We start from the raw sequence: 13081 nt of genomic DNA on the forward strand, positions 1-13081 counted from the left end.
CCGAGCCTGTCTTGATGAATATAGTTAAATGTTGTCATTTTACATTCCTCTTCTGGAATCCAACAATCTAATTAAAAACAGGGAGACCCATTCCATACTGATACCCCTAATGATCAACCCTAGTGTATAGACAAAATCTACAACTGATTTGCAATGTCCTGTGACCTTCTGAGATAGCACGACTCTAAAGTTGATAGATCCCCCTCCCCCAATACTGGTCCATTATTTTGTGTTCTGTAAGAACCATCCAGAAGACAGTAAAGGCCAAACAGGATGACCTGAAATTACCAGAGCAGACAGGAGAGGGACCAAAGTGTTTTTGGTGGAAAAAATCAAGAGATATGGGGGTCATATAGAGTCAATGCAAATAGCTATGACATTAGAAACCTCCAAACACTGTCATTACATACAGACTCTATATTCTGTTATTACTTTTTTTTAACAATTGTAGGTGTTTTATGTAATAGAGGCCATGACTGATACTGTTGGAGGGAGAGGGTCATGAAAAAATGATGTGTCCTGGTTGCATTTCCTAACGTTTAGCTTCATTTGCAGTAGAAATGGACAGCAAACAAATCAGAGAATTGAAGAAAGTTTGCATTTCTCCTGTTAAGTCACAGTTCCCTCAAAAACATAGTTTATATCCGTAGATTCTGAGCCAATCAACCAAGTGTTGATGTTATGTCTCAACAACTGATTTCCAGTGCTGTTCCCTTAGTTCTTACCATTACATCTGCTTTGGGCGATTCTGGGAATAATAAAAACAGATGAGGGTGAAGCCTCATTGAATGTAGTTAGGAGCCTAGCATTCGAATTAAAGTGGGGACAAAGGCGAGAGAGTTATTAAGCTGGAAGTGGTGGTGCCCTCTCCTAAAATCCCAGCACTTGGGAGGTGGAGGCAGGCAGGTAGGCTTGCCACTGGTGTCCTCTGCTGTATGATAGAGCAACCTTGGCTACACAGTAGTCTGTCTGAGAAAGGAAGGGGAGAAGGAAGGGAAGGAAGGAAGGAGCTGTTTGTTCTTTTGCGTGTGTGTGTGTGTGTGTGTGTGTGTATTTGGGGGAGGGGGAGTCCTGTCCTGACCGGAATCCTATTTCTTCTGAAACTGTAGGAATGTCAATTTAAAGAGTGCTGCGACCATGAAACGTGCAGGCTAAAAGGCTCAGCACAGTGTGGATCTGGAGCTTGCTGCATGCCCACGTGTGAGGTGAGTGGGTGGCACTTACCAAAGGGAAGCCTCAGCCTGTGATACAAGACTAGATGGACCACGTCAACATGGAATAACACAAAGAAAGTAGGAGGGAGTCCATGCTAAGGTACCATGGACTTAAAAAGGCGTCTCTGGACCGGTGTTTCCTACTCTATGGTATGGAAACCAACTGATCTAAATGCCCCAGACAGAATGAATTGTATATGCTACATTATGGAACGTGCCAAAAGTCAGATAACTCATAAAGTCGGGTAAATGATGACTGAAAATTATAGCAGACACAACATGTGCTATGCAAAGCCCTTGCAGATTGGTAAGCAAAAGGCAGGCTGTGGGCAGCCAAAATGGTTTGCACGTACATGCGCATGTTATGAGGTATGTATAACTGGTAGGGCCAGGTCCTCTACCTCTACCATGTGTGTTCTGGGGATGGAACTCGGGTTCCAGGCTTGGCATCCGACGCCTTTAACCTCTGAGCCATCTCACCAGCCCTGGTGGCAGGCATCTTTGATTATCATACAGAAACACAACCAACTGTGGCATAAGCTGAGGTAGAGATACAGCAGCATCCCTAACACAGCATCCCTAACACGGCCTGGCTGGGTGAGAGAGAAGGCAAGCTGCAGAATGCAAAGTACTTCAGGGTTCCTGTTCCTGCAAACCACCAGTCCATAAAAAGCGCACAGACTCCTTTCCCCCAACCGTTCTCAACCTCTGTGGTGCTGAAGATTGAACCCGGGCCCTTGCCCATTCTCAGGCCTTGGGTTGTCTTTAGATAGGCTCCTAGACTGTAGCCCAGGCTGACCTAAAGCCTGAAATCCTCCTGCCTCATCCTCCTGAGTTTTGGGGTTACAAGGCTTGCACCATCATCTGCTCAAATTCTCTAGAAATATCTAATTTAGTGCAGTGAGACTCAGATAATGAGAGTTTCTAGGTGTTAGGACAACAGCCAGCAACTTCCTCAAGGGTGAGTGGTTCCATGACCTCCTAAGGCCTCTTGCTTCTAGGTAGTCAGTTCACACACAACAGTCCACACCACAGTTCACACACAGTCCATACTCAGCCCATCCACAGTCCACACACCACAGTCCATACACTACAGTCCACACACAGTCCACACACCACAGTCCACACACCACAGTCCACACACAGTCCACACACCACAGTCCACACACCACAGTCTATACACCACAGTCCACACACAGTCCACACACCACAGTCCATACACCACAGTCTATACACCACAGTCCACACACCACAGTCCACACACAGTCCACATACCACAGTCCACACACTACAGTTCACACACCACAGTCCACACACAGTCCACACACCACAGTCCACACACCACAGTCCTCACACCACAGTCCACACACAGTCCACATACCACAGTCCACACACCACAGTCCACACACCACAGTCCACACACCACAGTCTATACACCACAGTCCACACACAGTCCACACACCACAGTCCACACACCACAGTCTATACACCACAGTCCACACACCACAGTCCACACACCACAGTCCACACACAGTCCATACACCACAGTTCACACACTGCAGTCCACACACCACAGTCTATACACCACAGTCCACACACCACAGTTCACACACCGCAGTCCACACACAGTCCACACACCACAGTCTATACACCACAGTCCACACACCACTGTCCACACACCACAATCTATCCACAGTCCCTAACACTCACCAATCTGTTTTCTACTTTTATAATTCTGCTCTCACAAAAATATTAACAACCACTTCTAGCTGTTGTTGTAGTGGGGCCTGCTGAATCCTCCAGTAAATGGATATGGAACTTCTTAGGAAAATAGAAGAACGATTTCCCAAAGTAAATGGGGTGATCCAAGTTCCCACATGTGGTACTCATGGTTGTTGGGAAAATTAAAGGAAAAGTAAAACCATACAGCTTACAGCTTTGTTTTACTTTTTTTTTTCTATTAAGATTTCTTAAGTATCATTTTACTAACTGCTGTCACTGAGTTACGTACACTCCAGCCCTGTGTGCACGCGAGGCTTGAACTCTAGCACTGAGCTACACATTAGCCTGTGTGCACTCTAGGCATGCACTGAGACACACACCACCCTGTGTACAGTACACACTAGGCATGTGCTCTACCGCTGAGCCACAGTCCATCCATCACATCATGTTTCTTGAACTTGAAAGCCATCTTTTACTATTTCTTGTGTTCTGGTCTACTGAGAATGAATTCTTTTAGCTACTATTTGCCCAAGAAAGGCTTTCTTTCTCATTAGTTTTTATCATGTGTGTGTGTGTGTGTGTGTGTGTGTGTGTGTGTGTGTGTGTGTGTGAATTATTATCATGTCTTTGCCACAAAAGCCGGAGGACTGTTTGTAAGAGCAGGTTCTCTCCACCCACCGTGAGGCTTCCACGTATTGAACTCCTGCCATCACGTGTGGCAGCATCCCTCCTGTCCTCTGAGGCATCTTGCTGATCCTCTCATTCCTTTCTGACATATATGTTTAGGATATGAAATTCTAAATTAAGATTTTTTTCTTTCATTACTTAAAAGGCACTATTTTTACTTATCTGTCCTTTATTAAATGTTGACTCAATTTCAGATGATTATAGTGTATGTGTATGTATGTGTGTGTATTCCTGCACATGCACATGTGTGTGCTTGTGCATATATATATATATATATATATATATATATATATATATATATATGTGTGTGTGTGTGTGTGTGTGTGTGTGTGTGTATGTGTGTGTGTGTACATATATATATGCGTATGTGTGTCTCTGTTTTCAACATATATGGATAAGTCAACATTGGGACACTGTAAATTTTATTATGGATGGCAGCAGATGAGAAATTTATTCAACCAGTCACAAAAATGTATTAGAACTATGCAGAAAGAAACTTGTTTTCTGGAAATAAGGAATATTGGTGGTAGGACCGGTGTACACATTATTAATCATTCTTTATTCTAGGCACTTTCCTGCTAAAGAAAATGTGATTTCTATTCCTAGTTTACAAGTATAAAAGAGATTCTTTATATATCTCTTACACAAATAAGCTAGTCAGAGTCAAGGCTGAAACTGGATTCGGGGTCTTGTCAACATCATAGGTAGGAACAGTTGTTCTGTGCTGCTCAAGTTGGAATGTGCACGCGCTGTAGAGCATAAGGCGTAATGGCTGCAAGCGAGGATCTGTGCATATCCGGGAGAGTTGCCCTTCTCCATGCATCCCAGCGGGTGTTTTTACCTGACTTCTCCCTTTCTAGAACTCTTAGTTTGGGTAAATCTCGTGTAGCCACAACCAGCCATGTTTAGCCATTTTCTTTGGCAAATGCCTATAGTCACTCACAGCCCCTGGTCTGTTTTCCTGTCCCCAGCTGTCAGCAGCAGGCACGCCCTGTAGAAAAGCTGTTGACCCAGAGTGTGACTTCACAGAATATTGCGATGGATCCTCTAGCCACTGTGTTCCTGACACCTTTGCACTGAACGGCCATTTGTGCAGGTTGGGATCTGCATATTGCTACAATGGAAGATGCCAGGCTCTCAATGACCAATGTGTCAGTTTATTTGGAAAAGGTATTGCTTGCTTTCTTTTACATTCATGTTATTCTTGGATTGTTGTGTAGGGTTTATATTACCTACCCTAGAGCCTCGGTGAGAAAGAGTCTGGGCCACACTTTTAAGAAGTGAAACTAAACTGAAATTAAAAGAAAAAAGTTATAGGGAAGATAGAAAGTTTTCCAAGAAAATTGCTATGCATGCATGCCTTTTCTCAAGGTTTAAGAAAAAAAATGTTGCTCATACCTCATTTTTTTTATTATGTATTTTCCTCAATTACATTTCCAATGCTATCCCAAAAGTCCCCCATACCACCCCCCACTTCCCTACCCACCCATTCCCATTCTTTTGGCCCTGGCATTCCCCTGTATTGGGGCATATAAAGTTTGCAAGTCCAATGGGCCTCTCTTTCCATTGATGGCCGACTAGGCCATCTTTCGATACATATGCAGCTAGAGACAAGAGCTCCGGGGTACTGGTTAGTTCATCATGTTGTTCCAACTATAGGGTTGCAGATCCCTTTAGCTCCTTGGGTACTTTCTCTAGCTTCTCCATTGGGAGCCCTGTGATCCATCCAATAGCTGACAGTGAGCATCCACTTCTGTGTTTGTTTGGCCCCGGCATAGTTTCACAAGAGAGAGCTATATCTGGGTCTTTTCAGCAAAATCTTGCTAGTGTATGCAATGGTGTCAGCGTATGGAAGCGGATTATGGGATGGATCCCTGGATATGGCAGTCTCTAGATGGTCCATCCTTTCATCACAGCTCCAAACTTTGTCTCTGTAACTCCTTCCATGGGTGTTTTGTTCCCAATTCTAAGAAGGGGCACAGTGTCCACACTTTGGTCTTAATTCTTCTTGAGTTTCATGCATTTAGCAAATTGTATCTTATATCTTGGGTATCCTAAGTTTTGGGCTAATATCCACTTATCAGTGAATACATATTGTGTGAGTTCCTTTGTGATTGTGTTACCTCACTCAAGATGATGCCCTCCAGGTCCATCCATTTAGCTAGGAATTTCATAAATTCATTCTTTTTAATAGCTGAGTAGTACTCCATTGTGTAAATGTACCATATTTTCTGTATCCATTCCTCTGTTGAGGGGCATCTGGGTTCTTTCCAGCTTCTGGCTATTATAAATAAGGCTGCTATGAACATAGTGGGGCATGTGTCCTTCTTACCGGTTGGGACATCTTCTGGATATATGCCCAGGAGAGGTATTGCTGGATCCTCCGGTAGTACTATGTCCAATTTTCTGAGGAACCGCCAGACTGATTTCCAGAGTGGTTGTACAAGCTTGCAATCCCACCAACAATGGAGGAGTGTTCCTCTTTCTCCACATCCTCGCCAGCATCTGCTGTCACCTGAATTTTTGATTAGCCATTCTGACTGGTGTGAGGTGGAATCTCAGGGTTGTTTTGATTTGCATTTCCCTGATGATTAAGGATGTTGAACATTTTTTCAGGTGCTTCTCTGCCATTCAGTATTCCTCAGGTGAGAATTCTTTGTTCAGTTCTGAGCCCCATTTTTTAATGGGGTTATTTGATTTTCTGGAGTCCACCTTCTTGAGTTCTTTATATATATTGGATATTAGTCCCTTATCTGATTTAGGATAGGTAAAGATCCTTTCCCAATCTGTTCGTGGTCTTTTTGTCTTATTGATGGTGTCTTTTACCTTGCAGAAGCTTTGCAGTTTCATGAGGTCCCACTTGTCAATTCTCGATCTTACAGCACAAGCCATTGCTGTTCTATTCAAGAATTTTTCCCCTGTGCCCATATCTTCAAGGTTTTTCCCCACTTTCTCCTCTATAAGTTTCAGTGTCTCTGGTTTTATGTGAAGTTCCTTGATCCACTTAGATTTGACCTTGGTACAAGGAGATAGGAATGGATCAATTTGCATTCTTCTACATGATAACAACCAGTTGTGCCAGCACCATTTGTTGAAAATGCTGTCTTTCTTCCACTGGATGGTTTTAGCTCCCTTGTCGAAGATCAAGTGACCATAGGTGTGTGGCTTCATTTCTGGGTCTTCAATTCTATTCCACTGGTCTACTTGTCTGTCACTATACCAGTACCATGCAGTTTTTATCACAATTGCTCTGTAGTAAAGCTTTAGGTCAGGCATGGTGATTCCACCAGAGGTTCTTTTATCCTTGAGAAGAGTTTTTGCTATCTTAGGTTTTTTGTTATTCCAGATGAATCTGCTGATTGCTCTTTCTTATTCGTTGAAGAATTGATTTGGAATTTTGATGGGGATTGCATTGAATCTGTAGATTGCTTTTGGCAAGATAGCCATTTTTACAATGTTGATCCTGCCAATCCATGAGCATGGGAGATCTTTCCATCTTCTGAGATCTTCTATAATTTCTTTCTTCAGAGACTTGAAGTTCTTATCATACAGATCTTTCACTTCCTTAGTTAGAGTCACGCCAAGATATTTTATATTATTTGTGACTATTGTGAAGGGTATGCCTTCACATATATGCAATGAGTGTAATGGGTGTATATACACTCACTTAAAATGTGTATACACACACATGTATACACACACACACACACACACACACACACATTTAGGATAGCGGCAGTAGTAGGTTGTCCTTCGGGTCCTATGGCCTCACCAGCTGGGTAGTTAGCTGGCTTACAGTATCAAGCATGAACTCTTTTCTATTGAGAATGCCTTATTCCAATTAGACAGCAGCTGGCTAGCCACAGGAGATATATATATATATTTACATTAAAATAATGTTTCTCTATGAACTTTTCAAACATCCTTAGTATTATTTGTTTCTCCCCACTCCTTCCATTTCTGTCTGCTTCTCTCTATTGCCCTTCCTTCCCCTTTTCCCTTCCCAGTTTAATTCTTTGTCTAATTTTTTCCCATTTCCCCCTTATGTGCATCCGTGTCCTACTGTATCCCCATCTAAAGAAATCTCCCACATATAGTCCATGCGTGCTTTCCTGGTATCTTTTTTTAAATCTTTATTTATTTAATGTATGCAAGTACACTGTAGCTATCTTCAGACACACCAGAGGAGGGCATCAGATCCCATTACAGATGGTTGTGAGCCACCATGTGGTTGCTGGGAATTGCTCTTCCAGGACCTCTGGAAGAGCAATCAGTGCTCTTAACCAATGAGCCATATACTGACATCTAAATATTGAGAGCTAAGATTCACAAATATGAGAGGACACACAGCACCTGTCTTTCTGGGTCTAAGTTACATTACTCAGCATGATACTTTCTAGATGCATCTGTTTAATGCAAACTTTATGGATTTCAATTTTATAGATGAATTTAATTATACTGTGTATGTGTGCCACATTTTCACTATCCACTAATCTGTTAGAGGAGATCTAGGTTGTTTCTGTTTCCTAACTATGACACACATGACTAAAGTATCAAAGACCATGGCTGAGCAAGTATCTGCAGAGTAGAATGCGAAGTTTTGGTCGTATGCCAAGGAATGGGGTGGCTGGATCACAAAGTAGATCTACTTTTAGCTTTCTGAGAATTCTCCCCACTGATTTCCAGTGTGGCTGGACCAGTTTGCAAACCACAAACAGCGAATGAGTGTCCCTTTTCCCGCTATCCTCACTAGCATTAATTCTCAGTTGCTTTCTTGATCTTGGCCATTCTGACTTGGGTAACACAACATCTCAAAGCATTTTTAACTTGTGTAAACCTAACTTCTAAGTGTTAGCATTTCTTCTAGGCTCCGCTCCACAGTTACGTGGCAGTAGCCAGGTGTGCCTGACTCACTATAAAAGGGGCTGCCTGCCCCTTCTCTTGCTCTTGTTCTCTTACTCTTTCCTTCTTTACCCCTCTGTCCTTTCTCTCCCCATTTCCCTCCCCCCCTCTCCACATTTTCATGGCAGGTCTCTTCCTCTTCTTTCTCTCTCTCTCTCTCTCTCTCTCTCTCTCTCTCTCTCTCTCTCTCTCTCTCTCTCTCTCTCCTCTCTCCCCCTTTCCCAGTCTCTACTACTCCCCTCTCCATGCCCTAAATAAACTCTATTCTATATACCATCATGTGGCTGGTACCTTAGGGAGAAGGGATGTCTCAGCATGGGCCCACAGAGGCACCCCCTTTTCCCCTTGCCCAACCATACCTAATGTGCCTCCATCAAACATATCCCTGGCTTCTTTTTCTTTTTTATAAAACACAACACTAAGGATTTTGAACACTTTGAAAAGATATTTCTTACCAATTTTTCATTTCTCTATTAAGAACTTTATGCTCATATCTGTAGCTCATTTTTTAGTTAGAAAGGTTTGTCTTTTAACTCTTTGTTTGGGGGATCTTTATTCTGGATATTCATCCTGTTGGATGTATGGTGGCAAAGGCTCCCATTCCATAGACTTGCTTCTTTATCCCTTCAGGAGCTCCCACTTGTCAATTGTGGGTTTGAATTTCTGAGCCCATGGGGTCCTACTCAGAAGGTCCTTCCCTAACCTGTATCCTGTAGGGACTGCCTGTATTTTCTTCTAGCAGTTTGACTGTTTTGAGTTTCCCAGGCAGGTAGATCCTCAATCCATTTGGAGCCAGATTTTGTAAGGGTGGTGCATATAGACCGAGTTTCATTCTTCTGCATGCGTTCACCCAGTACTCCCATCACCATTTGTGGAAGCTGCTGTCTTTTCTCAAGTGTTTGTTTTTGTCATCCTTGTTGAACATTAGATGGCAGCAGTTACGGATGCCTGTGTTTGGGTCTTTGATTTTGTTCCATTGGTCTACATATCTGTGTTCGTTCCTGTACCATATTGCTTTTATTACTACAATTCTGTAATAGAACTTAAGATCTGGATAATAATCCCTCTGGTGTTGTTCTTTCTGCCCAGAAACATTTTAGCTATCTAGAGTCTCCTGGAGTTCCGTGTAAGGGAGGAAGTCTGGGTTGGCAGAGAGTCATATCAGAACACGATTCATATAAGAACATACAACCATCTTCATCTATTGCTTTATTAAAATCAAAATCAAGATCATCTTATCCTTTCTATATATAACAAGTAAAATTTAAAATACCTTAGGCAACTAACCATATCTAAGGACGAAATAGTGTAAGAAATCTAAACATAAAGTCCCTGCCCTCTGGGCGTGTCTTGGGACCTCTTCCAGTTGATGGAAGCCCCTTGTTGCCTGCGTCGCCTAGGACCTTACTGGACAAAACCTCTGTAATCAATCTTGAAAATCTCATTATTTTGTTTAAATGTTCCTTATCATACTGCTTATCTCCCTTTTAATAGTTGTCTAAAGTTGATTTCTCTTTATTATTTTATAATAAAGATGATGGATGTTTTCCAATAGAAAACTGTAGTCTGGAAGACATAATGGAGGTGTCTTAGGCTATGGGAGGCAAACACTTCATTTAATTCTGGCTGTTTATTAGTGTTGGTTATTTACTTATTCACCAGTTTAGAGAATTAAATATTATAGGCATGCAGACATATAAAATACAATCATTTTTTTAAGCAATGTGATTGTGCCTAGGAAATTCTTCTGACCTACACACACACACACACACACACACAGAGAGAGAGAGAGAGAGAGAGAGAGAGAGAGAGAGAGAGAGAGAGAGAGAGAGAGAAAGAGAGAGAGAGAGATGCCTAAAAGCCCAATCATCAAGAAGCTGAGACAGGAGATTTTCAAGGCCAAGGCCAGTATGAGATATATGATCCACCTTGTTTCAAAACCACAAATAAGTGACTACATCAATGTAACCTGTAGCAATGGACACAATCCCTTTTGTTTTAAGTTATGACATTGGCAGCATGCCCAAGGAAATCAAACAAAGCGTGAAAAAAGCACGCCCATCTTGAAATGATAGTTTTATTAGTCCGTTACTGAAGAGTATATAAATTGGATTAAAGATAATAACTTAAGAACATGTTTCTGCTTTAGGTTCTCAAGGGGCTTCCTATGCCTGTTTTGAAAAAGTGAATTCACCACGTGAAAATCTGGCAAACTGTGATTCTAAAAACTCGTACTCGGTACCTTGCGGACAGCAGTACGTATATAAAAACTAGTTGGCTTTTCTGAGTCATGGTACTTTGACAAGAGACATATACTAAGTGACGACAACGAGCCAATTTGTTTGTTTGTTTGTTTGTTTTTCGAGACAGGGTTTCTCTGTATAGCCCTGGCTATCCTGGAACTCACTCAGTGGACCAGGCTGGCCTCGAACTCAGAAATTCGCCTGCCTCTGTCTCCCAAGTGCTCGGATTAAAGGCGTGTGCCACCACCGCCCGGCACAACTAACCAATTGTGTGGTAGGAAAATAATCTCATCAAAGGAGTGTGTGCACGTGCACTCTCCCATCCTAAGGATGAGACCGGATGGGGAATGGGATTGTGTTTATTAAGGGGGACTGCCAAAGTTCAGAAAATTGGGAGTTCTAGTCCCAACTGAGAATTAAAATTGAGTTGTGTTTTAAGTCTGTAGTTAGCAATAATCCTAAAGCAGGTATCTAAAAAAAAATTTTTTTTACAACATTAAGATTGTTGAGAGGAAAGAAATTTTCATCTTGTTGGTTGTTTCCACAAGGCTGGCAAGTAATGCAGCAGAGCGTGTCTCGGTGGCTCAACTGGGACTGTTGTAGCTTGGTTTATTATAACATGCAACAGTTCCTGGGTCCAATAACGGCAGTAATTACCTTGTAACAAGCACTGCCAGAAATTCACTTGGATATTTTAAAAAGTCACAGAGGGGCTGGGAGGATTCTAACTCAGACAGGAAAGTGCTTTTCCGAGTTAGAGCCACAGAACTCATGGGGAGAAAGCCAGATGTGATGGGGAGATAGAGAAAAGCAGATTCCAGGGACTCACTAACCCATTAGCCAGGCTTAGTCTGTGAGCCTGAGGCCAGTGAGGAACCATGTCACAAAAAGTAAGGGTGAACAGCACCTGAGGACTGCCACCCAGCACCAGCTTCTGCCCTCCATGTGCATATATATATATATATATATATATATATATATATATATATATACATATGAGCACATATGCACACATGAGCATATGAGCACATGTGCACACATAAGCACATGTGCACACATGAGCACATATGCACATGTGAACACAGATGCACATGTGAGCACATATGTACACATGGGTCTAAGTAATAAATGTATTATAAAACTCTGTGAATAGTAACGTGTATAATAATAAAATAATAGTGCATAATCAAAAGATGCAGAAAGAATAAGTGGTTTGCCACCATCGGGAAACTTCAGGTTACAGGACCAGACCACTGAAGCCCATAATAGAAAATTAAGTTGCATGTACATGTGTGAATTCAGTATATACATTCCAGGACTGCCACGGTGCTAATTAACCTGTTTGCATTTATCTCTTTGCATTTTTTTTTTAAAAAATCTTATAACACCCTAAAACAATGTTACCATTGCATCATTTTTCTGGTTTTATACTGTTAACTGAAAATTAAGATGATAATGAAGACTTTTCTGTTTTCCATTTCTAGGGATGTTCTCTGTGGGAAATTAGCTTGTTTTCGGCCGTCCAAGAATTTTAAGAGCCCTAGTCAATCTGTGGTATATTCCTATGTCCACGACAGCGTGTGTCTGTCCGTACTTCCTGGGTTGTCTATGAGATCAGATGGCAGAGACAGCGCATACGTGGCTGATGGCACTGTGTGTGGACCACAAATGGTAATCGACCGAGGATTATATTTAGCTCTGTCAATTTATGCTAATTACCACGATGGCTACCACAGTTTGAGCCTGGTGCTTGTGTTCATTTCCTATATGGTGTTAATTGGCAAGCAAAGGGAGCTTTGGTATTCAAGTCTCGATGCGTTTCGGTCTCTACGTAAAAAAGCACCACGTGTTTTTAACACAAGAGTCTCCTAACCACCAAGTGCTATTATTTTTTAGACCTAATAATTTCCAATAGTAAAATTGAGTTTTCATATCCCCTTACTTCACTGAAAACCATATTCATATTAATCCAATCATGTGCTTATGTATATGACCAGAGTGTAAATGGGAATCGTTTGGGAGAGTCAAGGCATTACTAGTGAAGCACAGGGACAAGCTCATGTGTGTGTGCATATCTGTGTGTGCAAGTGGACACATACATGCAAATGACATTCATGTAGTCATTATACAAAGACTAAATCCAGAGTTTATCAACCTCTTACGACAAAAAATTTTAAATATTCATTGGCTTGTCCATTGTTTTTTGGTAGAAATAGAACTGATTTTTTTTTTTTAAGATTTATTTATTTATTATATGTAAGTACACTGTGGCTGTCTTCAGACACTCCAGAAGAGGGCGCCAGATCTCGTTGC

At 41.8% G+C, this 13081-nt stretch overlaps 1 protein-coding gene across 2 annotated transcripts in view; it reads left to right on the forward strand.

Annotated features, from left to right (window-relative positions):
- Window positions 1-13081, forward strand: part of LOC110299940 (disintegrin and metalloproteinase domain-containing protein 18) — a 70461-nt gene that overhangs the window by 28838 nt on the left and 28542 nt on the right. For both annotated transcript variants that reach the window (XM_021169912.2, XM_085844324.1), the window contains exons 13-16: window positions 1110-1205; window positions 4595-4793; window positions 10675-10780; window positions 12253-12439. In XM_021169912.2, the coding sequence (XP_021025571.1) occupies window positions 1110-1205; window positions 4595-4793; window positions 10675-10780; window positions 12253-12439 (588 nt within the window). The remainder of the gene's footprint in view (window positions 1-1109; window positions 1206-4594; window positions 4794-10674; window positions 10781-12252; window positions 12440-13081) is intronic.

The sequence above is a fragment of the Mus caroli genome, unplaced genomic scaffold (assembly GCF_978045245.1).
Source record: "Mus caroli unplaced genomic scaffold, Mus_caroli_1 scaffold_10, whole genome shotgun sequence".
NCBI classification, from domain to species: Eukaryota; Metazoa; Chordata; class Mammalia; order Rodentia; family Muridae; genus Mus; species Mus caroli.